This window comes from Seriola dumerili, unplaced genomic scaffold (assembly GCF_002260705.1).
Source record: "Seriola dumerili isolate Sdu_G_001 unplaced genomic scaffold, Sdu_1.0 BDQW01000091.1, whole genome shotgun sequence".
Taxonomy (NCBI): Eukaryota; Metazoa; Chordata; class Actinopteri; order Carangiformes; family Carangidae; genus Seriola; species Seriola dumerili.
In genome coordinates this window covers 5,838,110-5,866,108 of record NW_019174346.1, presented here as the reverse complement: position 1 = coordinate 5,866,108, position 27,999 = coordinate 5,838,110, and the positions used below count along the sequence as shown (strand labels likewise).

General features: G+C 40.1%; 1 protein-coding gene across 1 annotated transcript; it reads left to right on the top strand.

Moving 5' to 3' along the window:
* The first annotated feature begins 16 nt into the window (after positions 1 to 16).
* LOC111222347 (sodium/calcium exchanger 2-like) lies at positions 17 to 27,563 on the top strand. Its single transcript, XM_022746052.1, has 12 exons — positions 17 to 133; positions 15,173 to 15,583; positions 16,639 to 16,776; positions 17,164 to 17,391; positions 17,483 to 17,761; positions 18,775 to 19,209; positions 19,382 to 19,743; positions 22,281 to 22,384; positions 24,270 to 24,382; positions 25,031 to 25,130; positions 26,077 to 26,346; positions 26,463 to 27,563. The coding sequence occupies exons 2-12, from the start codon at positions 15,236 to 15,238 to the stop codon at positions 26,837 to 26,839; spliced, it is 2,754 nt and encodes a 917-aa protein (XP_022601773.1). The 5' UTR covers positions 17 to 133; positions 15,173 to 15,235; the 3' UTR covers positions 26,840 to 27,563.
* Positions 27,564 to 27,999: the final 436 nt, after the last annotated feature.

The window sequence follows — 27,999 nt, the reverse complement described above, 5'->3', positions numbered from 1 at the left end:
TGTGAGTTAACGGGAAAGTTCACTCTGTGAGTTCAGCCGTGTGTCGAGACGGGGATAGTTTTACCGGGCGTGTGTTTTCCAGACGTTCAGAGGCGATGCCAGCCTGTGGTGGAGCTGTGCCATAAAGCAGAAGGTAAGACACGAAGGTGCACAGGAACAAAGTACGTATATAAAGTAGGTGTAAGTAAACTGGTGTTTGGGGAGGCTGCTAAGTGACACATCTGTGCTTTTGATTGATAAAATTCTGATATGAAATATATACACGACCACCACTCGCATAGAAATAGAGTCACATTTGGTCAGGACCCTCCAGATTGTCACAGTGAGTCCTGCATAGGAGGAGAGTTCCAGGTATAATTCAGCAAAGAGATGTGTGTGTGGTAAGAGGTAACTCATGAGGTCAAGAAAACAAGTGACCAAAATAGAAAATAAGTGTGATAAAGGAAAGTCTGATCTTTTAGTATAAACCTATTCATTCTGCTACAGTTGGCTGAGATATGGCCAAAATATATACTATATATTTTCAATTGGTAAAAATGTCTCATATGAATCACGTTTGGTTGATGCTTGAAAAACACAGGTGAAGCTGCACCACACCTGTAATTTAACAACACTCTGCTTGGTTTTTTTTTGTCTGACAGCATCGTTTTCTGCCAGTTTCTTCTGATTGAATGTAGAAATTAAAAACTGTGTTACCACCAATAAGTTAAAGAGAGCGTACTGCTGTGTGTTCCTGATGGTCCCATTGATTCTATTCTGAAAGATCATTTTCTTTACTTCACAGCTGACATTTTAACTCACATAAAAGTATCATCCATTTAGCAAATTGGCAACATCACATACAGTATCCCCCACCTGCCCAGCTCTTGTGTCTGTGACAGTGCCGGCAGCTGTGTGAAGAGTTGATGATGTGTGAGACGGGAGGTGCTGACTGCAGATACACCCCCAGTGCCAGTCCGTTATATTTAATTATGTACATCATATTGTTTGTATCATTTTTCACATAAGCATCCCAAAAAGCACTATGCTCACTTTTTTTTTTTTTTTAACTCATGCATGTCTTTTTTTCTTTATGGCACACAATGATCCTCATGTTTTATCAATATACTCCTGACATCTAGTCATAATATCTATAGTAAGAATGACAGTGAACCGAACAGGTAACAACCCAAAAAACAGACTGTATTTACTATATTTGAAAAAATTAGGCAAAATCAATAGACTGTGGATGTTTAAACAAATTAAATGTATTTTTTATACTAATGCAAAATGTAGTTTATTAGTAGGTTATATGTAGATTTGCACATAGAACCGAAATTGTTAGTGGAATGATTGATAAGTTTCACACTTAATCTGCAACTATTCGGATAAATAATTTGTTTCTAGTCACTTTTCAAGCAAAAATTACAAATATTTGCTGATACCAGCTTCTTTAATAAGAATGTTTTGTCTTTTATGGTTCTGGACTGTTGACATTGTTGTGTATGTGTCTTGAAGCTTTTGGAAATTGTGATGTGAATTTTTCACTTTTTTTTTGTCATTTTATTGGAGGAAAAACAATGAATTAAGAACATAATCAGCCCTATTTATAAGTTGTTTGCAGTGTAAAGTTTGTGTCTTTGGTCTTGTCTTTAGTATGTGTTGTTCATAAGCTAAATCCAAGTGGTCCACCACCAACGTTCACTGACACTTACCCTGAAATGCAACCTCCTCCCCACGTATGTGACGGCACAAGTAAACCAATGCTGCGGTATTGTCTGCAGGCACCGATGTGCTCGCCAACTGCAGGTGCCACAGGACAAAGGGCCATACTACACCTCACGTTTCTCTCTCATTTCCCTTACAATCAATCAGTAAAACTGTACAGTCGATCAGACTCCCCCCTTGAAACCTTTTCATCCTCTTGATTTAGGGAAGTCAGCAGCTAACGGATGGGCCCCCTTTACCCTGGGTGAATTAGATTACTGTACCTTTTTTTGTTACTGACGTGTAATGCTACTATAATGTACTCATGAAGGCCAAAATCCCGTCCCACATACCGGAGGATCAGAGTCAGATGTAGTTCTGTGTGTCACAGCTGTCAGTCACGGTGTTGTTTCATTTCTTTCAATCATTATATCTTTAGCAGTGCACATGCTGCAATGGATAGTATTTACCAGTCTCTCTGTGAATCTTTGTGTGTGTGTGAGTGTGTGTGTGTGTGTGTGTGTATGTGTGTGTGTGTGTGTGTGTGCGTGTGTGTATAATGGAGAGGAGAGTCAGTGCCTGTGGGGGTCTGTTTTGTTTTCATTGACTCTCTGTTCTATTGTGTGTTCAGGCCTGCTGGCTGCCTCTGCACATTTTGTTAACATTTTGTTGGTCTGAACTAGACTGTTGCTCTGAATTCAAGCGGTCATGGCAAAGACTAAAACGCACCACTGTTCGTCTGCATCTGAGGTGTTACAAAATGTTTGAAGTGGAAATATTACTTAGTGGTTTGTTGACTTTTCCTTATTCTTTAGGTTGCCTCACCATGTGATTTAGCTCAGTTCATGAACATTATATGCAGTATGTCAACTTTGGCTGGGTAATGAGTAGAGGTTTCTCCTTAATGTGTCACATCGGAAAAAAAAACTCCGTCTCAAAGATTAGAGATTAGGGGTTAAGTAGTGACAATCTGGCTGTCGTGTTGTTGCTGCAAAGTGCAAGTAGTGTTTGTGCATATGATCAGTGGTGGACAGTGAGTACTTATACTCAAGTACTGAGGTTAAGTACAATTTTCAGGTACTTGTATGAGTATAGCATTTTCCCCTATGTTATTGTTCTCACATGGTTTCTGCTTTCTGTTAGAATTATTCAGTATTTCACAGATAAAATCAAAGACTAGAAAAAAAATGTGTGCAGCAAAACCTATTTCCTACCCCATTAATCATGTCACATCCCTCCAGATTTATCCTATGACCCTTTGGAGAGGCCTGACCCCCTGGTAGGGAACTAAACTGACTAACTGTATATAAAATATAAAATGTTGTATTGCTTCATTTGAAAAGACTGATATTAAGAGACTGTGCTCTGGAAAATTGAACATAATGGAAACAACTTAACTGGATAAGTCTTATACAAAGCCTGGTTTGCTTTGCCTATGCTCTGTCTTTAGAACCTCTGTGGGTAAAACTCTTCAAAATGTTGTATTAAAACCGACATTAATCACCTATCAACACTTCTGGTTTACATGCACATAAAAAAAGTCATTTTAAAAAAGTTTTACAATTTAAATAAGTGACAGATACTCCTATTTAATTCATCAAATCAGCAATATTCAATAGAATAAAAATCAAATCAATAGAGTATTAGAACCAAAATTTTAGTTGAAGACTTTGGGAGAGTGGGTTGTTTTTCCCTGGAGACAGATTAGAGCTGCTGTTGATCTAAATCAGTAATTTTCATTGTAAGATCTGACCACATGCAGCCCTGTGGATTCACTTCACTTCACATGTGTTATCATATATACACCCGTTAACCTGTAGTTAAGACTATAGCTCCACTTTGAGCAGCTACAACAGAAAAATGCTGCTGAAGCATTGATGCATCAATATTAACAGTATAATGTCATATAATTAATATATCAGTCACAGGGGACATTTTGCGTCTGCTTTGATACTTTACGTACATTTTGATAATACTTTTACTTCGCTAGGATTTTGAATGCCGCATGTGTTGGTATATTCTGTCTGCTATTGATGTTTCTGACAGTATCTTGAATATTGCATAACAGGTGTCCCTGTCTGGGTTCATACTGAAGCTGAGAATGCTGTTCCTTCTAAGGTGACAGGGCAGTCAGTGGCTGAGCAGGGTATCTCAGGTAATGGAAACCTCAGGAGCTACTGTCTGCTGGCTGTCAGTCGTACGTCTGACGCCCCCCTTTCTGTCCACTTCACCTCCGGGCCCCATGCAGCCTCTCTCCGTCCACCTGCCCCCTCCTTTACAGTGAACCTACCTGAGGCCCACATGCAGAAATCTTAGGAAAAGGGAGCGTGTAATGTTTTTAGCAGAGGCAGGATGAGTCGAGGGGGAGAAACGAGAGACGAGAACGGCTTAGAGACGTCAGATGGATTGTTTCCCCTCAGTCAAACTGAAGATGCTGAACTTCCTAATCACCCTTTGAGATCTCATAGGGCTCTGAAATGTCACAGGATCTAATTCATGCTTAACCTGAATTTACCCTTAGATGTGTGGAGTACAGTTGGGTGACATGACAACATGTGCAAAAGTGTTAGACCCTAAGAGTAAAGTGAGGATGTTTTGAAAAATAATGTGACTCTGACGCTTTGTCTGTGGGCGGATCAGACACCTCCCTGATGGTCCTGATGATGGATAAGAATCTAAACATTTCAAGTGTCTAAAACATTTGCACAGTACTGTACCATGAATTTGTCACCTGTCAGAGATCTGCAGATCATTTTTCAATTAATTGTTTGTTCTAATCTGAACAGAAGTAGCACATCCTGCCCTTTGAGAAGCTGGATCCTGAGAATGTCACAATTTTTGTTTGAAAAATGGAAAAAAAAAAAAAAAATTCTGTCAGTTTGCCAATTAATCAACTAATAATTTCAGCTGTAATGAAGAAACTGGCCTGTTTAGCTTCAGTTTAGTTTATTTGCACAGAAGTTAAAATAGTACACAGGAAAAAAAAAGATATATTAATTGTGCAGGAGAGGAAGGAAGCCCAGAGAGAAAAGAAAATATATATAAAATAAAATAATAATAAATCAAGACAGGCAGTTGTGCGTTAAATGATGTCAGTGCTAATAGTCTATAAGCAGGAAATGTTCTTTCATCCACAGAAAATCATCCTGAAACTGTCACACTCATATTTTTCAGTTTTTGACATCACATGTTTTTGCCTTTTGGAGAGTGTACTAAGTTCTGTAACTAAGAGACACGGTATTCCATAAATAGAAATTTTATTTCCAAAATAAAAGTCACTAAGAAATTCTTATAGGATCATTTTAGTAAGAGAACCAGAAAATTCTGCTCACTGTCAATCACTTTTATTCATTTTATTCATCAGGTAAAATCCTGTGCAAAAACCTTGTATAGCGATTGTTACCTGCTAAGATCTTTCTTGTAGACATTGAAAATTCACCATTAGACATAAACGGGTCAGAGAAATGGAGCTGAACTGTGGTCACTGAAAGTAGATCACCATACGTGAGGAGCTGAACAGCGTGGCAGCGTGCCCATCGTGCTGTAAACTAAACCTTGTGTTCAGCCAGGCTTGAACTGCTGCTGTCCAGATTGATGGTAATTTTGACCCAGTGGACATGGAGGGAACAGAGACTGTGCACAGCTTGGCTTTCCCCCCGCTGCGTATGTAGTACGCAGACTTCTCGAAAACCAGTTCATTCCTCTGGGGTACTGATTGAACCAGTGTATTTAATTTATACACGGAGTGACTTCACACAGCGCAGAGAGACGCTGAAGCACTTTGAGAGACAGCTGCTAATGATGAAGTTCACTTTGTCTGTAGGTTACATCTGGAAAAGTTTAAGATCTCAGGATCTAAATGCTAAGCAGTTATTTTGCAGTGGAAGAAATGCATAAAAGTAAATGTAGAAGTCATAGAAAACTTTTTAAACTGGTCAAAGGCAGAGTGCATCTATTACAAACTGATTCTACTTTTGTAGCCATCATCCACCACACTACTGTATGATACAACCAGCCTGGGTGGAGGATGCAATCATTTTTTACAAAAGACACAGTAGGAAGGTGTGAAGGGAATATATAGGATCATAAAAGCACCAAAACCATCTTTTACCAGTAAGTTGCCCAAGAAAATGAGACAGAGACAGCATCGTGTTTTGATTTTTTTTTTGTAATAAGTCATGGAAATTGAAGCCCTGACTTTGGGGTCATGTGTGGATCCAGTTGTTGAAGGTGTAATCTGATGTGCAAACCTTCCTGACTCTGTTTCTTCACTCTGTCTAAATTCAAGTGCATTCTCACATCCGGTCCTGTACCCAGTGACTAAAGTGACTACACTTGTGTGTGAGAAATGTGTTAAAATTGTTTAAACATTCACAGAGACTGTCGTCTGGAAAATTTTATGTAATGGAAACAACTTGACTGGATAACTCTTTAACAAAGCCTGGTTTGCTTTGCATATGCTCTGTCTTTAGGACCTCTGTTCGTGAAACTCTTCAAAATGCTGTATTAAGACTGATATTAATCACCTACTTCTGGGTTACACACATATAAAAAAGTCATCTTAAATGTTTCTTAAATCTTTTGACACCACAAAGAAATTATACAAATTAAAGAAGTGACTGATATTCCTATTTAATTCAACATATTAGCAATATTATGGAAAAAGTGGAGTGGGTTGTTTTTCCCTGGAGACAGATTAGACCTGTTGTTGATCTAAATTTTTATTGTAAAATTGACATCAACTCAAGATCTGACCAAATGCATCCCTGTGGATTCACTCAACTTCACTTATGTCACCATATATGACTGAGGTACTGTTAGTTATGGTGAGGTAATGTTAGCACAATCCAGCTTGAAGTGGAAAAAAATGAGAAAAATATTGAATGTAAATAAAGCCATGTTGGAATCCTCTTCTAGATACCTTTGATACACATTTGTGGTTTGGCCCAGTCTGTCTGTCTGACTGTCTGTCTGTGTGGCCTGGTGGATTATCTTACACTGATTCATCTGGTTCATTAACAGGCCCATAGCAGCAAGCCAAAGCCCTGTGTTACTTATTAAAAGGACGGATCCCTTTCCTTTCTTTGCTCTAACTGCAAACAGAGAGACTGTCTAACAGGGAGACCGTCTAACCACCTTGATTTGTGTGTAACTTGAACGGATGTTATTGTGCTGTAATGGATGTGTTTTATAGCGGACTGCTCTAATCCAAGGCTGAATCGTCTGCAGGGACGATGGTTTGGAGGTGCAATCCACAACACCTCCAAGGGTAAACAAGTCTCTTGGATTATTTCCCTTTGTGCCTAGGCTGAAGTCTTTTATTCTAAACATCCAAACACTTCCAAAACATCCAACGTCCAATCCTTAGCTATCCAACAACATTGAACAACAATGGCCAACAGAGATAAATAGGCAAATATAAGGGCACCAGCCACAAACCCCAAACTTTATCAACAGAAAAGCTGCCTGCTGTTTGACTGACTCTAGCAGCTGTGGTGAAAAACCACCACTCATCAAACCAGTGCTGATGAGCACCTAGTCCCAGTATCTTTACTTTATTACTGTATTCAGTCAGCAAGACTCAGGTGGAGGACACCTGAGCCAAATCCTCAATGATTATCAAACTTTTTTGATTATACATACAGTAATGTAAAAGAAAATACAGCATATAGATACATAAAATAATAAAGGCAACAATTTTCTGCTTTAAAACATGTTTTTCTACTCTTCTTTTTTTTAAGAGTACTCTGTCCTAGAGGCATATGCAGTTCATTTTAAAGCACAGCGCTACATACCTGAATGTCCATAAGTGAGTGAGTGACTGAGTGATAGAGTTTGTGATAAAGTTACACCATTGGTTGGCTGAATGTCGGACTTTTCCCATCGGCAGTTGCCGTTTCTAAATGATTTGGCGTGAACATTTTCTGTTACTTTGAGACGTTTACAGTTTTTTTCTCATATACAGTAGCTACTAACTACACCTGCCTTCTGATCACACATATAAACTAAGTGGCCGAGCTGTCTCAGGTTGCCTGCAAAGTCAGTTTTGCTGTTGAACTGATCAGAGGTGTTGGCTCTGGTGATTGCTGCCTTCGTGCATCGTAGCATCTGAAGATAATTCACTTCAACCTTACACCTTGATTCTTTACATTAGGACTCGTTCTCTTTGATAACATCTTGTGGTAGCAGCCAGCAGAGCGGCTTTGAAAAGGCTGTGAATGGCAGTGGAGTCGCTTGCATATAAATTAACTTTTTTGTTTGTAGAGAGCTGCAGTAATGTTACACTAATGAGTGTGACCCTCTGCTCTTGGGATTTTAGCGTAGGTGACTGAGCGTTTAAGATGAAGTACAAACACAGGTTTTAATTGGCTAGCTGTGAAACTGATACATGGTATGTTATTGGTTTACCTGTGCATAGAGCTTACATCCCGGAAAGGCAATCTTTGTCAATCTTCATACAGGTTAATGTTCAAACAGCGTGGTCAATGCAGTCCTTATGGCGATGGACTGGTGATTGAGGATGTGTGTGTGAGTGTGTGTGTTTGTGTCAGGTCCTTGAATGCACCGTGAAACTGAAACAAATTCATGAACTAACTTTCTGATTACTGAAATCAAATCGGTGCAATCAGAAGATGACTGAGCTGCAGGTTACACTGGTTTGGTAGGTGATGATTTGTAGGTCAAGCTTAAATAAGAGTACATTTGTTTCCTGTTATTGATGCTTAAATTAGTCATCTCTGCCTTGCTGTCGCACCACAGTGCTCTGCATGTCAAAAGGAAGCAGCCCTCATGAGACAGTACCCCACCATTAGGGTACAACCAGGAAATATTAAACTGTTACAGGTGCTAACTCCCTTTTTTAGTGGCACTCCTATCAGTGTAAGATAACCCCAGGCAATCACTTATCTGTGGTGCTGACTGATAGTGGCCGTGTCAGAGGCAGTAAGGGGAGATGAGCTGTCACCCAGCTCGCTGTTCCTGTGGGAGAAGTGGACACAGACCTGTCAACGCTTCATGACCCCTTCCCCCAGGCACAAGAAAGGCTTGTAAGAAGTGTGAGTTTTTTTTGGTTTTTTTTCTTGCGTTTATGTTTACTCCCCTCAGCTTTTACATTAACATGTACTATATGTTTTGTTTTTTTTAAAGCATTTTCCTCCTTTCGTTGTAACAGTTTAATCTTAATATACCCAGTGAACATCACTCCTGGATTACAATCAAAAAGAGTTGACTTGAATCAGTGTCACTGCAGAGGAAGAGCTCGGCTCTGTTCAGGTGAGGGTTGGGAGTGGCAGGAGTCTTCCAATTTACCGCCCTATTTACTCAATCTCTCAACTGGAAAGACTGAGAAGCACTCCCTTTATGTCTGCTTGATAAATCTACTGCGCTGTTCATCTGAATTATGTTTACAGAGCTCCTTGTAGGTGACATGAAAGGAAAAGATCTTGCTATATTTAGGTGAATGCATTAATCAATAATGCATCCTGCTCTTCCAGCTTCTTGATTAGCTAGCCCTCATACACTGTACTGCCTGTCTTGCCACTGCTGCATTCTACAAACAAATCTGCATTTAGATCTTAAACATGTCACACAAGAAGACGTAAGACTCTTGCTACAATATAATACAGGACATTAGGAAAGTCTGTCTCCTTTAGCCCAGGTAGTAAAACTATGGAACCATTCAGGCACTTGGTTAATACTATTCCTGTTTGTTTGGGTGGTTGTGTTGTGAGTGTTTGAATCTCTATGTATTGCATATGACAGACTTCATGTTGGCTGCAATGGTAGAAACAAGGCTGATGCGCTCATTACAGCCCAGCAGTTTAAATGAGACCTCATATAAGATGTATATCACTATTATGACTCCCTGACTCTGTTCTGTGCACTATTGTTTTACAAATATGGACATTGAGAAAGTTATTTTTGGCGAGCCGACCCCCCATCAGCTACCACTGGTGTAAGGTGGCCCTCAGTTTGAGGTCGTGGTAACCATAGCAGGCCTTGGAAAGTGAAATGTGATGCGGCGGGCCCTCTGGGCTGTGTTTCTGAATCACAACTCCATAATGAGCTGGCAGAGCTCAAGCTGCATCAAAGATGCAGCACCCAAGTATCTGTTTCAGCTCACAGTGTACAATAGTGCAGTGTCACCTGCGCCGGTGGAGTGGAGGCGGCGGGCCCAGGAGTCTGCTGTACTCACATCCATACATGCTCAGAGACGTCAACACTGTAAACATACGACTGTGCTTTGACATTATTACACTCTCCTTTAATCTAAAACTTACAAATGCTCAAAAAATGATTCCTGTTGTTCAAAACTACGATGATCATTCTTTATAATTCAAGTATCAACTCATGCTGCTTAGTATTTCAGGTTAGTAATTCAGAATTTTCTCAGTCAAAATACTGTCTTTGAAATCAGTAGAATGTGAGGTAACATCAGGACCCAGTGATTAGTTATAAGAACTGTAATGGTCAACAAGTAAATTACATTAGCACACACAAGGTTTACTCATGCAGCTTACCACAATGGGGGACAAAGAGGAGAGATTAAGGCCTAAGGGGTAATGATTGGGATAATAAACAAAGCAGGTAATTAATTATTATAATTGTTACAGATTTCTTCGTGCATTACAATATTTCCTAAATTGATTTCTTTCGTTATATCTTCAGATATCATGTAACATTAGTTTACCTCATCCGCCCCAGAGCGAACTGATTCTCAACTGACTTTACTCTTTTCATGGTGTTCCAGACGTTTTGCCTAAATTTTGCTTTCAAAAAGCTTTCACAGAGACTGACATAGCACTTCAGGTAAAAAAAACTGTCTGAGCTGTAAATTAGCACTTAGTCATTCTTACCACCAGGGTACAGTGATTAGTGCCAGATAACGTTAACCACAGGAGCTGCGTGACTTAACAACTTGGCTTTAGTTTCTCAGAGGTCATTTTGATATGCTGTTAAGATGACTCAGTCGGGTCAGTTTACTTTTAACTTCTAAAAACAAGCCTTTGTGCTGGTGGCAATAATAAAAACAAAACAACCTGCACCCTGACTGAGTGTGCATGACAGAGACATCCCTGAAACAGAATGGATATGTGCATTACTCACCTGCTGGGTGTTATATAGGATTACCATGTGGGAAGAGAAAGAGGGTTTTGAGGTGATAGCAATGCAACCCATTTTATCCCACCGGCAACAATTGTTGCCGCTCTTTTTTTTTTTTACTTCTGGAAGCTCTAAAAGTGCTGTTTTGGTTTTGGCAGCTAATGCAAGTTTTGAAATAAAAGAATATGTTGTGTCCTCTAATTTGTATCAGTGTCATGTAACTAGTGTGAATGGTCACATGACCAGGCCTCTTTACTTCCTGCTTGCACCGCTGGCGGGAAATGTCTGCCTCAAACTTGTACAAAAGGAAGTAAGTAAAATACCTTAATTAACAGATATAAATGAAATATTTTGTACATATAGTATTTAAAGGGTCTACTACTGATATATAATGAGAATTATATGCCTGCATAAATTTTTTGATCATAAAAAGAGTAAATGGAACCACGGCAACATTTGTTGCCGCTAGCATAACGCATAGTCATAGCATTATGCTAGGTGTCAAAAGTTTTAGCTGTTTATTCTATTTTTCCTATGTTTTTCTCTACACAGCTTAAAACTATCAGATGTTTTGGATCTTCTAGATTTAAAAGAACCCCAAAAAGATGTGTGCTACATAACAGTCATTCCTACAGTTGAAAAAGATGCAATTGAAAGTGACTGTGATAGCGACTGCTCAGATAGAGAGTACCAAGGCGAAACAGGCCATTTGCCTGCTAGACTGCTGAATGGTGAAGCAGAGGTGACCTATCTGGAGGATGAGAAAGATTTTGACCTGATAATTCCAGAACTACCCCCAGACCCTCCCTGCCCCCCCAACTCCCCCACTCCCTCATCTCTCACTCCGCCAGCATTTGGTTTTGAAGAAAACCCATTGCCGCTAGTTGGTGAATCTCCCACAGTGTCCACCCAGAAACCCAGATCACAAACCAGAAAAAGACGATGCCCTGAGGAAAATGATACCCCACAACCAAAAAAAAGGAGATGTCCTGAAGAAAATGAAACCCCACAACCAAAAAAAAGGAGATGTCCTGAAGAAAATGAAACCCCAAAACGCCAAAAAAACCAGAAAAAAACGCTTCAAAATAAGCAAAATAAGGACAGGATTTTTAAAAGATCACGACGCCCAGCCACATCCGGTATACCAGATTTTGTGACCTATGGTCCAACTGCAGCAGATTGCATAAAACAAACTAAACCTGACCCTGTTGATTTGTTCCTTTTGATGTATCCTCCTACTCTGAGGGAGCTCACTGTTGAGATGTCAAACCTCTACTCAATGCAAACCAAAGGGAAGGCACTTGATCTGAGCATGGATGAGTTGCTGAGTTTTTATGGGGTTCTGCTCGCATCTGGCTACAGTTCAGTACCAAGGAGGCACATGTATTGGTCATATGACCCTGATGTCTACAATGAAGCCATCTCAAATGCAATAAGAAGGAACCGCTTTGACGAGATAATGGCCTCAATTCATCTGGTGGATAACTCAAAGGCCACAGACGACCCTTTCTACAAAGTGCGGCCCATCTTCAGTGCACTGAATAGCACCTACAAGATGATGCCATACACAAAACAGCTGTCAATTGATGAAAGCATGATACGCTATTATGGCAGGCATGGCTGCAAGCAGTTCATCAGGGGCAAACCAATCCGGTTTGGATACAAGTTGTGGAGCCTTGCTTCACCCACAGGGTACATGTTTCACATGGAGCCCTATTGTGGAGTCCACACACATCTGCCTGAAACTGGCTTAGGACAGGGCCCAAGTGTAGTCCTTGGTCTGGCTGAACAAGCAGAAGTCCCTCCAGGATGCACATTTGTGCATGATAACCTTTTCACCTCACTTAGCCTCATTGATGAAATGACCAAACAAGGTTATGGGTCCCTTGGCACACTGAGACAGTGCCGTCTGCATGACATCCCTTTCACAGGTGTGAAGGATTTTGAAAAAATGCCTCGTGGAAGCACAGAGGTCCTTACAGAGGGGGAGAAGTTACTGGTGCGATGGAAGGATAACAGTGTTGTAACCATGGCAACCAATGCTGTAGGAAGATATTCAGAGGGTCAAGCATCCAGGTGGAGCAAAGAGAAAAAAGCATTTGTCAAAGTGCCACAACCTCTGTGTTTCCTTACATATAACCAAAACATGGGTGGCGTGGATCTGCATGATCTTCATGTGTCAAGATATAGATCTGCAATAAGGTCAAAGAAGTGGTGGTGGCCAATCCTGGCCTGGTCCCTTCACAGTGCAGTGGTGAATAGTTGGCTGTTCTTCAGAGATGTTGTTGGCAGTGATTATGACCTCCTGACCTTTCAGCGGGTTTTGTCCCTGGATCTCCTCAAGAGATATGGTAAACAGCCTCTTGGGCAAGGCAGAAGATCTGCAATTGTGAAACCTCAGGATTCCACAAGAGGTGATGGGAAACATCACTGGCCTGTAAACACAGGAAAACGTTACCAAAGATGCAGACGATGCTACAACCGCACTGTGTATGGATGTGAGAAGTGTGACGTACCACTCCACATTGAGTGCTTCAAGATTTTTCATGGAGAGTAAAATCTAACCGATAAACCTTTGAGCTGTTATGTAAATCAAATCTATTGAAACTGGTTCATAAGACTGTAAAATAAATATTCAGATTTTTGTCACTAATAGTGCGCCTTCACTATACACTGTTTTTGCGGTAAAGTGAATACTTACCTGCACTTTTTTGTGTTTCTGTTGAATAACACTGTGCACTCATCTTCCGGCCATGATGTTAGTGGTCAGTAAATGTTAAGTGAATCTAAGGTACTGCCACAATGTGAATTTATTTTATTTTTTACAAACTAGTATCAGTTCTTATTTTGTAAGTTCAAACACTCTCAGCTCTACGGTTATTTAACCGTTTTATGAGACTATGAAATACAGTAATTGTGTTGTTGTCCTTGTTAGTTCCCTTCAGTATGAATTGAAATGATATCTAAATGTATCTAATAAAGTTCACACATTTGTAACCATGCCTAGTTATAATATGTTACTCATGTTCATGTTAGTTTTATTCTTTACATGTGTAAATAGGTCAAATTGAAGAATTTGTGTAAATTTAGACTATGCGGTTTCCCACCGGCAACAATTGTTGCCGAGTATAAAACCTACATTTTCACTAACATAACCAACATGAAATGAAAAAATTCATATATATTATATGTTAGGGAGGTCTAAGGAGTGAAATGCATGCACTTATTTTGCAGGGAAAAATTTGGGATTTGTGACAGATATATGTTATTGACAGTGTCCTAATGTTTTTGTTTTATTTTTTCACAAAAAGCTGAGGTTGTGCAAATTTTAAAATAGGTCCCTTTTAGGACAGTGTTAGATCTCACATTGATTCTTGGAAAAGCTGCCTCTAAATAGATCCTGTAGGTAAATGGCTCTTGTACAGCAGCTTTTGTTTGCCTTTTTGCATGTATTTCATGTTAATGCTGTTTTCATATTTGACATCATGGGGCTGTTTTCAAACCATAATTAACCATAATTTTCAATGAGAAAATGTAATGTAACAACATGCTAGTGGCTCTGCCAGACTGTACTCGGCTGAATGATGACATCAGCAGGCTTACATCCTTTACATTGTTAACATGCTGATGTGCATAGTGTTTACCATGCTCACCATCTTAGTTTAGCATGTTAGCATGCTAACATCATACAACTGAGACTGATGAGGATGTCAATAGTTTTGCAGGTGCTTGGTCACTGTATTGGACACATTGAACTATTAACCTAATAAAGGTCAGTTAATCCTGAGCAGAACATAACATGTGTGTACCGAATTTCATTTCACTCAAAACCACAAATGTCAACCAGGGGACCATCATCGTCATTAGGATTCATCCTCAGGGAACCATGAATGCCTAAAAAATTATTAGAAAATATCATGGCAATCCATCCAGTAGTTACTGAGACATTTCAGACTGGACTGAAGTGGTCAACCAGCCGACAGACAGAAAAAAAAAAAAAATTTTAAAGGTCCCATTTAGTATAAAGTGAGATTTCCATGTCTTCTTCGATTATAAAACAGGTCTAGGTTCTGTATTATACTGTGATAGTATCAAAGCACCAATCATCCAATCAGAGGAGAGGCTCAGAGCCTCTCTTCTGATTGGCCCACTGACCTGTCGTTACTAGAGCTCCAGAGAGAATCTTGAGAGAGCAGATGTAAAACTACATTGAGATGGTTTTTGGTTCTTAAAACTATAAATATATCTTCTTATTGATATCAACATTTGAAATAAAAATATGGGACCTTTAAAGATTCTTTAGACATAATTGTATCTCTTTATTTAGAATAATGTGCCTGTGTACTGCATATATACTGTATAATGTGTACCTCTGTGTCTCCAGGAGAGTCTTTTGACCCAGCTGCTCGTCCAGTGACCAAGGTGCTCCTCCTGTCTTAGGGATATTATGGGACCCCTCCCCTTTCACCTCTCCCCACTCCTCCTGCTCCTTCTCTCCTTGGTCCTCCTGGCCTACCCCTGCACTTCCTTCAGGCCACAGGTCGTAGAGCGAGCGTCTGGCCCCGAGCAGCCTCAACCCGTGGGCAACTCTACAGGGTCTGGAAAGCGGGCGTGTGCAGGCACTGTGGTTTGTAGACCTGGTATCCTGCTGCCAGTGTGGCTACCGCTCAACCCTCCACTGGGGGAGCAGGCGGGTAGGGCCATCATCTACTTCCTGGGTCTCATGTACATGTTTCTGGGTGTGTCCATCATCGCAGACCGCTTCATGGCATCAATAGAAGTCATCACCTCTCAGGTATTATTGAACTTGACACTTTGGTCTGATTCTACTCTCTCAGATCGATTGGCTCAAGAATCTCTGGAAATTCAATGTGCTATTATCCCACATTAGTCACTGATCAGAAAAAAGTTACATATAGCTACTTTAAGACTAACATTTTAAAAAGAAAAATCCATGTAAACTACATCATCTATATCCAGTCTTATTGGATTAAAGTCATAATTAAGTATTGACGTGAAAAATTGAAAGCACCATAGTTTCAAAAATTTCTTTATAAAATAAAAATGCAAACTAGCCAAGTATAACAGGCAGCTATGAGCCCATGTAAGAATATTACAGGAATGTTACAGTGATTTCTCATAAAATCAAAAAAGAGTCATAGCATCACTCAGTTTTGGTTCTCTGTGTTGACCCCTGTCACTAACCTTCAGCATCTTTTTGTGAAGTGATACAGTATGTACCCCACAGCTCTTGGATTCTCCATATGTAGCGTGTTTTTTGAAATATAGTTTGGCAGAATTGATAGGTTACTTATATCAAATACTTACATATAAAGCTAAAAATGTAATTATGCATTGTATAAGTTGAGTGTTGATGCTTTTAAATGTCGTAATATGAGATTTTATAAACATGTATTTTGAAATTTATCATAAGGCTTTGGCATTTGATAATATCAAATATTGTGATATTTTCCGCCATATTCAATATTTTTTGTAATATTTCATTTCATGATTTTTTTTACTTTTATTTTTTGCAGTTTTGCAGTCTGTCCTGCTGACTCTCATTTCATTGCTTTGCTTACTGTACATTGTACCTTGACATGTGACAAATAAAAGTGGTCAAACTGTTTAGTGGCATCGCCTATACCTGAAGTCTAAAATTCAATAATATAATTACAAGATAAATATAATATTGTATATTGCGATATTTGGGCTGGACTGTATCAAGATGTTAAATTTTGAATACCACCCAAGCCTACGTATCATACTATGACATTAACACTTATTACTGTAATGGAAACATATGTATGATGGTTAAGCATCGCTAACATTTTCACAAATGTCTTGTAGGAGAAGGAGGTGACCATCACCAAACCTAACGGTGAAACTACAGTAACTACAGTGAGAATATGGAATGAGACGGTGTCCAACCTCACACTCATGGCTCTGGGCTCCTCTGCGCCTGAGATCCTGCTTTCTGTCATTGAGGTACACAAGATGCTTTTAACATAAACCATCACACAAGACATAGGCATCTTTCATCTTTGTGAATGTGGTATTCATACATCTCTCTCAAGTTTTGAATTCTTTAAATCTATAGGTATATATAGTTCTCAGAATCTAGTTGTGTGGGTTAAATAACTAAATTCACTGGTAAATAAATTAATAGAAAATTAAAATCACAATTTGCAGGTTTATTTCAACTCTATTCTCACTCAAATATATATTTTTATACTTTTCTTTTTCTAGTTACATATTCAAAATATATAATATTTGAGTAAGTTTGAGTTATTCAATTCCACTTAGCATTTAAAATGTCTTTAATTTGCTTGTGATGTTTGTCTTTTTTGTCCCTCAAATGTTTGACTTTTACAGGTGTGTGGGCACAACTTTAATGCAGGGGAGCTCGGCCCGGGCACCATAGTGGGCAGCGCTGCCTTCAATATGTTTGTGATTGTTGGTCTATGTGTGTGGGTGATTCCCGACGGAGAGTCTCGCAAGATCAAACACCTGCGTGTGTTTTTTATTACGGCTTTCTGGAGTATTTTTGCCTACATTTGGCTCTACCTCATACTGGCTGTCATCTCACCTGGGATTGTAGAGGTGTGTTTCTGATGACTGCATATTTTTGGCTGTATTTTCTAATAATTCACGTTTATAAAACATGTTATTTTCATATTGCCTGTATTACCAGGTGTGGGAAGCTGTAGTGACGCTGCTGTACTTCCCTGTGTGTGTGATCTTGGCTTGGATCGCTGACCGTCGCCTACTCTTCTACAAATACATGCACAAGCGTTACCGTGCTGACAAGCGGCATGGCATTGTGGTGGAAATGGAAGGGGACCTTACGCCCAAAGGCATCGATGTGATCATGGATGGGAAGTTGTCGGATGGCAGTTCATGCCCTGGAAACTCCTCCAGTGTGACGGTCTCTGTGCAGACGGGCAATGAACTAGACCAGAACAAAGATGAGGTAAGACGTGGCTCAAGGAGAAATGCTGTTGGAGACACACATTGCACCTAAGATTGGATGGTGTGAAATCACAGCTTTTTTAAGTAGCTATTGGTAAGTTTTGCTATTGCTACATAGCCAGAGTTGGCATTAACATTTATTTACTTACCAGTCTTGCCAGGAGCTTTAGCCATCGTTGTGTTCACGATATTAGAGGTTATAATACATCCTCTGAGCAGTGCTACTTCTTCAGGACGGTACAGTGACTCGATGTCGGAAAGTGAAGAGACAATCTGACTAAACCAGGGCTAGCTGGTTAGCATGCTAACTTCAGTGGAAGAAAAGTGATGGACATAGAAGCAGAACAAGAGGGTTGCTTTCCACCTCTGGAGGCAGAGTAAAGGAATGAAGTTTGATGCTTAACTTGCAAAGTTTCTTTTAGACTGGTAAGTAAACAGCTGTTAATGCTAACATTGGCTATGTAGCAAATAGCAACACTTACAAACTGCTCCATTAGGTTTGTGTTAAGTAATTAGAATTAATTAATTATTGATGGGAACATATTTACAAGGAACACTGTCATGACCACTCCTGGTTCTAATGTTTTTATGACTTTGAAGTTACTTAATGGGAATTTAAGGGGAATATCAGGTTTCCTGAGGCTAGCAGGATTCAATCCTAGTAGAAGTCTGAATAGCAGGAGTGCAGACAGCAGGAGTCTTAACAGCAGGAGGCTGAGCGGTAGGGGATCTCAAAGTATTTCTTGATAAACATCCTTACATTAGTCTGCAGAGTTTTGTCCCAAGAAACACCAATACTTTTGTCATTATAAACTAAGCTATTTGTTCTCATTCTGCTGTGAACTGAAACCCCCTATCGGACCCAACTGCACACACAGCCTGTGTAGTCACAACTTAAAACAGGGTCTGAAGCAATTTGTGTTTTAAAGAGCACTTTTTACAGAACATTTGACAAAGAGTGCATCTCCATGAATAAAGTGAGTTATTTTACATCCGGTTTCCTCTCCTGCATAGGTGGTCCGCATCCTTAAAGACCTGAAGGAGAAACATCCGGACAAAGACCTGGACCAGCTGATTGAGATGGCCAACTACTCTGCCCTGATTCACCAGAAGAAGAGCCGCGCCTTCTACCGTGTCCAGGCGACACGCATGTTGATTGGTGCCGGTAACATATTAAAGAGACATGCTGCTGAGCACACACGCCGCTCAGGACATGATGATGCTGACAAGGCCACATGTTCGCACATTTGTTTTGAAAGTGCCCAGTACCAGTGCACAGAGAACTGTGGATCTCTGAGCCTTGGCGTGATCCTTGATGGGGGCACAGGTCAGAACACTTTCTATGTGGACTACTGTACAGAAAATGGCTCTGCCAATGCTGGGGCAGACTATGAATTCACCGAGGGAACCCTGGTGTTTAAGCCAGGGGAGACCCGCAAAGAGATCAAGGTGAGCAACTAACATTTACATGATTTTAAATACAGTGAAATATTTCAGGGTTTGGTATCAGTGGAACCCCGGAACCAGTCATTTTGAAAGTTGTGTAGTGAGTTTCGAGAATCTGAATTAAAATTGTTATTACCTTCTGTGTTTATGAGGAGATACTTTGCACTCTCTCCAGGTTGGTATCTTGGATGACGACATCTTTGAAGAGGATGAGCATTTCTTTGTGCGTCTTCAGAAACTGAGGGTAGAAGAAGGTGGAAATGAAGGCACAGGAACTCCGCCCAGGGGTAGACTAGTGGAGCCACTGGTTGCCACCATCACTATCTTGGACGACGACCACGCTGGCATCTTCACCTTCGGTCAGCGGGTGCTGCGGGTGAGCGAGAGCACAGGCATATTGACAGTGACAGTGGTGAGGAACTCAGGATCCAGGGGTACTGTTGCTGTGCCATACCATACAGAGGATGGCAGTGCCAAGTCTGGGGTGGACTACGAGGAGAGCAGAGGGGAGCTGGAATTCACCAATGAACAGACCAGGTGAGGCAATGACTGGCAAATACACTAAGAGTGGAGGAGCCACAGAGTCTGATGGATGTGTTTCCTTAGAAACAATCTCAATCTCTTCTCTTCCAGGAAGGAGACACTGTGTCTCGTAATGTTGCAATTTCCTGCTCCTTAACCTACAATACATTAAAACAAGGTTTCTTCATTATCAAGAAGCCTGAAGCAAATGTTTTTTTCAGAAGGGCTATTTGTAAGTTTTGTGTAGTGTGAACACCACATATTTTCTCTCGTTGGAGGGGGGCACCAGTCCTCAGGGAGGACAACAATGAATTACAATGGATTCTCCTGGAGGCTGTGTCCCGTTATCACGGTGACGGATTCTGCCGGTGTCTCAGCGGTTCAGCCTTGTTGGAGTTTGCCAGGAGACTTTCTGTTCTGAAATAACATATAAACCTAATGGCACTAATAATGATAGACAGGAATAACACAAATGGGGATTTCAAATTACAGCCTTCAAAACCTGAGATCAATCATAATGCAAGTGGTTAACTGATCAAACAACATAATAAACACTTCCTAAAGCTAAGAGTCTATAAATGTGAATTACACAGCAGTTCTTTGACTATAATAGTAATAATAAAGACATTCTGGATGTCATGTAGTGTGTGTTGCCTTGTGTGAAGGATGCTGACAGCATAGTCAAATGAAAAAAACTTCATTCTACCACAACCAAGAACTGTCTCCAGTTGTGGAAAGCAGCAACAATTTTAACTCTTGTCTCTAACACTTCTTCTTCTACTGAAGTTAGTATGCTAACCAGCTAGCCACGGCCTGTCTCGTCACTTTCTGATAATGACTCACTGTAGCCTCCGGTCTGACCTGAAGATGTAGCGGTGCTCAGAGGGTGTATTATAACCTCTTGTCTTGTAAAGACAATAATGACTTAAGCCCTTGTCAAGCGACAATCACTACCACCCGCTCCCGGCAAGAAACAACATTCGGTGTCAGAAAAAAATGTATAAATAGCCCCTTTAAAGGTCAAGGTTTGGATTATTCAATATTTTGTCATTTTATAATTAATCCCATGAAAAGACCAAAAACAACTGTGTGTTAGTCCATCTTTCAATACGATCTGATCCCTACCCTGTATCCCACAAGCCCATTGGTTCCTACCAAAACAAATGGGCCAGAAATACATATTTCTGTTTTTTTTTAAAAAGGCTAAATAATAAAAGAGCTGGACGGTGTAGTTCGTAGTGGATGTTGATGTGGATGGTGAGTGAACTCAAAATAAACTATAGTGTATGTGTTCATGATAATCAAGAAACATGTCAAAGCAGTGTGGCTTATTTAGATAGATAGAATTTAGGCATCGAGTAGTTTATATAACACATATTTGTTTGTTTTTAATCATTTTTATTGTCCAAAAAGGATTAAAAACACATAACATATAACAGTATTTGTTTGTAGGATCAGTAGAATGTTGGTTTTGGTCTTTTAATGAGAACAAGATAACAAGAAAAATATAGAATATTGTGATACTTAACACAGAGAAGGAAACTTTGATGTATGTAGGTCTTCAGAACCAGCAACTCTCTACATTTCCTCATTCAGCCAATTTAATAGGAGCTAAATAATTGACAAAACTTAAATATGCTATGATGTTCTCTAAATTCTAGGTATAAACACACAACCACATAGACAATAATCAAAAAGACAGCTGTCCTCTTTTTCTAAACACTAGTTCAGAAACACAGCACCCTTCTGCTTTTATATTAATCTTACTGGCACATTGGTGCTTCTAGGAAAAGGGCATCTGAACCTCGCTGAAAGATTACTATGGGTTATCAGTCACCCACTCCTGGTGGAGTAGGTCCTTTTAGACAGAATTACCTGACGACTTGACACCCAAAGATAATCCCGTCCCTGATCAGGTGTGGGAACCTCGAGTCACCCCATGTAAGCTGACAGATCCTTTTCCCATTAAATTTTCAGGTTATATAAGCTGTGTTTGCACATGGACTAATTGTACACTTAGTGAAAGACTCTGTTATGTAACATGGCCCATCAATAGACACTACACAGTCAAGAGTATAACAATGTGTAGATCATAGTTAATGACAAAGTGTGGGGGTGGTTAGCCCTTATTACTTAACTTCTTTTTTTTAGACTGCAACCGTTACATACACGTTTATCTGTATTCGCTGCTTCTCAGCAAGTCGTCAAAGTTCAACAAATTAACTTTACACACATTGATTAACCAGCGTATCAAAGCTGTGTTACAAGGTATTTAGTTTAGCGCTATTTCTTTGGCAAACAGAGGAGCAGGAGCACACTATGTTTAGGCCTGAATTATTTACAGGTCGATAGTGATTAATTATTCAGGTCACTTCAATTTGTGATGTGATTTAGATGGTAGAGGAAATGTTTAAGACGTTGAGGTCTTGTGTTTTTAGGCACCTTATCCTTCATCGAATTGAATAATACTTAATGTTGCTTTTGTTATAGAATTAAGAATATGTGTGTGCTTGTGTGTGTGTGTGTGTGTGTGTGTGCTTGCATATCTCCAGTCAGACCTTACAGGTGCGCATTATAAATGTGGAAGAATATGAGAAGCAGGAAAACTTCTTCATTGTGCTTGAGGACCCCAAATGGCTGAAGCGAGGACTCTCTGGTGAGTGTGTAAGCATTTTGTATTTTATCTCTGACATCTTAATGACTTGCGACAATTAAGTGATGCAGTATGAGATGATGGTGAAAGAAACCCTGACGTTAAAAAAAAAAAAAAAACACTCAGCAAGTAGATGGCAGCAATATCCAAGATCGAGTATCAAAACAATAACAACGGCAGCACAGACGGCTGAAGGCTGGGCACCTGCGTCAGAGCCAGTAACCGAAGATTACACGCTGCCATTCACTGCTGTCTCTGTTTCACTGTAGCGCAGGCGCTGCAGCCAATTATGAATTTAGTATCATTCAGTTGCCTGTTCCCTGTAACCTCAATGTGTCAGCAGGATGTGTGCTTGTTATTAGAGGTCAAAAGAATCACTTACATCAGTTTGTAATGAACAGTAGTTTATTTCATTTAGGTAAAAGTGAAAATGAAACCCAACAGAGTGTGTTATTTTTTCCTGTTGCATCTTAGAATCTCTCAAGCCTCTCTAATTAGTTAGGCCCTGGAAATAGTGTTACTGTATGGTATTGAATTGTTGTCTGTCTTTTTTCCCAGCATTGCTGCTAAACCAAGGTACAGTTTGGCTGTTAAAGGTGCAATGTGCAGCATTATTAGATATCAGTGTATTATTGTGAAATTGCATGCTATCAGCAGTAAAGTTAGGGTGTCAGAACACCCATAAAAACCCCATTGCTTCCTTGAGATCAGTGGATCTTTTGCCCATTACTTCCTGGTAATAAAAGGGATTTTCTACTTTCCTTCTGTCCTTCCTGGCATTTGTTTTACTGAAGACCATAAACATGGTTTCAGGCTTAAATGACTTCCAATACTTGCCATTGTCTGAAAGTCTAAAATCTTAGTTTTTTATTGTTTTGTGCTGTAACATCCGTCAGCATATTATTACTTTTACTTTGTGGAAGATAGCAAATCTTTATTGGTTAATTGTGCTTGCTGAGGGCAGGGACTGTTACTGCATGGCCAGCTACTTGGAGAGGGGTCTGTCTGCAGACTGCAAGAGAAGAGTGTAACTCTAAGGGGGCGTAACTGTTAGTTGTCCAAATCAAACAGAACCGCACGAGATGTCAAAATGAGATGTTGGCAAGATGGCAGATCGCGTGAAGACGATGGTACACAAGACAACTTGGCACATATTTTATGAATAGTTGCCACCACTCCACATAAAATATTATAAGATGTATCAATTTACTGTGATAAACTACCATTTGCCCATATCCATATTCTACTGCTTACCTGGGTCGCAGGGGCAGGGTCCCTCTCACTTCCTTCAGCTCTTTGCCAGTAGATGGTGCCTTTCTGCTTGCACTGAGAGTGAGCTGCTAGCTGCCTTGCAGACTGGGAAAATTGATCCGTCACGTTTCATCCGCGGGTTGGTGCTCCTGTTACTGTCAGAGCCTCGGAGCGAGACGCTCCGGTCAGTAAATGTGTGTTTTTATAGTTATTCAGCGGTCCTACAAAAGAAGCTAGCAGCTAGTTAGCATAGGTGCTGTGCTTAAACCCCTTTCACACTGGAGGTACAGCGGCATGATGTAATATGAAGGGGAAGTAACTTGAAGTGGCCATAGCCCTAGTAGGGCAAGTATTGCAGCCTGCAGACAGATCCTTTTGACCGCTTGCACTGAGGGGGTTGAGCATGCCACCCCCAACCTGTTTCGACAGGAAGTACATGACGTTATGGATGCTGCACACAGCACCCTTAAAACGTTTATACTTTGAAAGTGTGTGCATGTGTGTGAAATGTTTTTTTCATCTTCATACTTTAGGTTTGGGCCTGGACCCTTGGTTAAGGTTTAGGATGTGTGTGTATTTTGTAAATGAGACAATAAATTACAGATAGGGTTATTAAATATCTGCTCTCTCCTGACAGGAAACCCAACCCCTGAGGAGGAAGAGGCCAGGAGGATCTCTGAGATGGGTAAACCCATTCTAGGAGAGCACAGCAGGCTTGAGGTCATCATAGAGGAGTCCTGTGAGTTTAAGGTGTGTGAGTGGCTGACAGAAGGCGTTAAACCAGCAGTAAAACAGACAGTCTGTGTACAAATAAATCAGTGAATACAAGGAACATCCAAGTACATTTTATTTAAGTTGTTAGAAAATATGAGATTTTTTTATTATCTTCAATGAGTGAACATATGCCCTCTCCCTGCCCTCTCACACATCAGACTCCCAATGGAGTACTAGACCAGGTACAGTTACTGCCTGCATGTTGTGTGTTGATGAGACTTTTCTCCTCTCATTTCCTCATTAAACTCTCGTCATACTCAAACACCACACATTTAATTCTACCTCTTGTCACTTCTCAACTTTTCTCATGTATCACATGCACTTTGATACGAGATGTACAGATGCAATGTTTGTATATCAGTGTGCGCTGTGTGAGCAACGTCTGGGTCCGTTTATTCTGGATTTAATTCAAGTTCTGCAGCAGAACAGTGAAGCCAGTGGTTTTGTGCGTGTACTATAAATATGTGCTCTGCATCAACTAGCCTATGTTAAAAAGTTTACAATAATCCATCTTAGAGTTTGAGGGTGAAGTGACATAAACGTGGACCCATATGTTCTGTGTGCATTCATATGAGCTATGATTACCTCTGCTTACTTACTGACCTGTTTAATGTGTTGTAACAGAGCACTGTGGACAAACTCCTGAAGGACACAAACCTGGCTGTAGTGATTGGCACTCATTCGTGGAGAGAGCAGTTCATTGAAGCAGTCACCGTCAGTTCAGGTCAGTGGCTATTTTTTGTATATATATTTTTTTTAACTGAGTAGCAGAATATTTAGTTACATTAAAAGCATTAATTAGAGACATAGTTTTAGCAGCAGTACTAAACTAGTATTTCTTCCTCATTATGATTTAATTAATTTTACAGACTTGACCAGAACTTGAATCTGACCGCTACATTTTTCGATGTTTCAGATGGGTGTTTTTGCTCACTGCATTAAACCTGATTATTAATCATGTTGATGATCTTTTACACTAACTCAAATTAAGACGTGAAATGAATTGGTCTCAAAATGATTAAATAAACAATTATAATTTAATGTTACAACCTGGTTAAATAATCTAGTTTGTTTTGTTGCTTGCTGTTCATTCATGTCAGTTTTTTAATGTTAAACATCCAGACTCACAATATGGCTAATGTTACTAACAATGAATAGAGAGGAAAGTATTTCTCCCAAATTGCTGCTAGCTGTGTGTTAGTCTGGCATTCACAAGAAATATGTGATTTGCCAATTTGAAGGAATAGTTCATAATTTTCGAAAATACAAAAATTCCCATTATTTCCAGTGGCCTGTTGTCTTAGTTTAGCATAAAAAAAAGAAACCAGTGCCAAAAAGTAAATAAGTGTTTTTCTAAAAAAGAAAAAAAAAACATTGAACTTTAATGCTGCCATAAGAAGCAGGAGCCATTTTGAAAATGGTTATCCACATTAGATTAACAGATGAACTGAAAAATTATCTGCATTCTTAAAATGGCACAACCTTCACCATAATCTCCACATAGCCCCTTGACCTGTCAGTCATTTGCAAGGTAGCCTATGAGCACAAAGATCACCCACCACTTCAAATTATTATGACACTATAAGCTGAATTGCTGAAAATGTGATTTTATCATTTGTGGCTGATGACGGGACTTGTTGCTTGGTTTAATTTTCTTCTTCTTATAACAGGCGATGGAGATGAAGAGGGACAAGAGCAACGAATGCCGAACTGCTTCGACTATTTCATGCACATATTGTGCATTTTTTGGAAGATTTTGTTTGCTTGTGTCCCGCCCACTGAGTACTGGAATGGCTGGGCATGCTTCATCGTGTCAATCTCTGTCATTGGCGTCTTAACAGCCATTATTGGAGACCTAGCCTCCCATTTTGGCTGCACCGTAGGCCTGAGAGACGCTGTCACTGCAGTCGTCTTTGTAGCACTGGGGACTTCACTTCCTGGTGAGTGATTCTACCTGAGTTTTTAACTATTAAAACAAATACAATATTAGTTAATGTAACTTTTGGCTAGGTTAATAAACACTTAAACTTCACTAACTTTACTTTTTTTTACCCAGATACCTTCGCCAGTAAAGTGGCTGCCACTCAGGACCAGTATGCGGATGCATGTATAGGAAATGTGACAGGAAGCAATGCAGTTAATGTGTTTTTGGGTATTGGCGTGGCCTGGTCTGTGGCTGCTGTATATTGGGAAATCAAAGGTAAGGTCTTCCGTGTGGACCCTGGCTCGCTGGCCTTCTCCGTCACACTCTTCACCATTTTTGCCTTCTTCAGTATGGGAGTGTTGATGCTCCGCCGGAGGCCGTCCGTAGGCGGTGAACTGGGAGGCCCGCGGATCCCCAAAGTCCTCACTTCACTCCTTTTCTTTGGACTCTGGTTTCTCTACATCCTCTTCGCCAGCTTGGAGGCCTATTGCCATATACAAGGCTTCTGAGAGAGCACAGTCACAAACACACACACATCACCAGGACATTGACCTGGCTGGTACTGTAGCTACCACTGAAAAGACCTGTCACCACTTGACAACTGCTGCCATGGCGCGTAAAAAAAAAATGTACACACACAACAGACTTGTACATGCAAATCTGTGCACCACATCCACTCCAGGACAGTTCCAGTCAGTAAAATTGATTGTGACAGAACTGATCATTTTCACTTCAGTGGACTAAATAACATGCAGTGACTGCTTTTGATAAAGAAGAGCAAACGGTCAGCATGTACGCTGTGAAGTCACTGGATTTTGCTTGATGCTGGCTGTGCCTCACGGTTCATAACCGTAATATCATGTTTGGTCTTGTGTCTCCTCAGGCTGTTAGAGTCTGGATCTATAGATTTGACTTTCTCCTAGTAATTACATAAGAAAAGCAATGACAGCTTCTTACAGATATGAGCAATGTTAAGTGATAATACATGACAAGCTGCTCTGATATATGAAAATCATAGATGAACACCACTGTGCTTCGCATTACAGCTGTGGAGTCTGTAATTTCTGTGTGTCAGAAACCATCACGTTTATACCATGGCCATGTGTCATGGGCAAAAAGAGGCTGTGTTCAAACTGTCATCCATTTCTTAAAGGTTCCACATTTTACACTTTTCCAGTGTTTTATTTAAAGTGTTGATCCATAAGAAGATATATTTGTGGTTTTAAGAACCAAAAACCAGCTCAATATAGTTTTACAGCTCCTCTCTCAGGCTTCTCTCTGGAGCTCTAGCAACAACAGGTCAGTGAGCCAATCAGAAGAGAGGCTCTGAGGCTCTCTTCCGATTAGCTGACTGTTTTCTGAGTGATTGAATAAAAAATAAAGCAGATTTCAGATAAACACTCAAAGATACCAAGGCCCAATCCAATCCGGCACCTATACCCCCCCCCCACTCAGAGACAGAGTGTAACTCTGTTTGTGGAGGGTCTCTTCATGAAGGGGGAAGATATAAATACACCTGCAAGCTTTGGGATGCCCTCACTTTACTCCGATGGAAACAGGAAATTCATTGTTACCAAAAATATTTCTGAAAGGATATTGTAATTAATCAATATTTATCTAAAAGATAATCTTATACACAGCACTGACAAAGATATAGTGTATGACAATG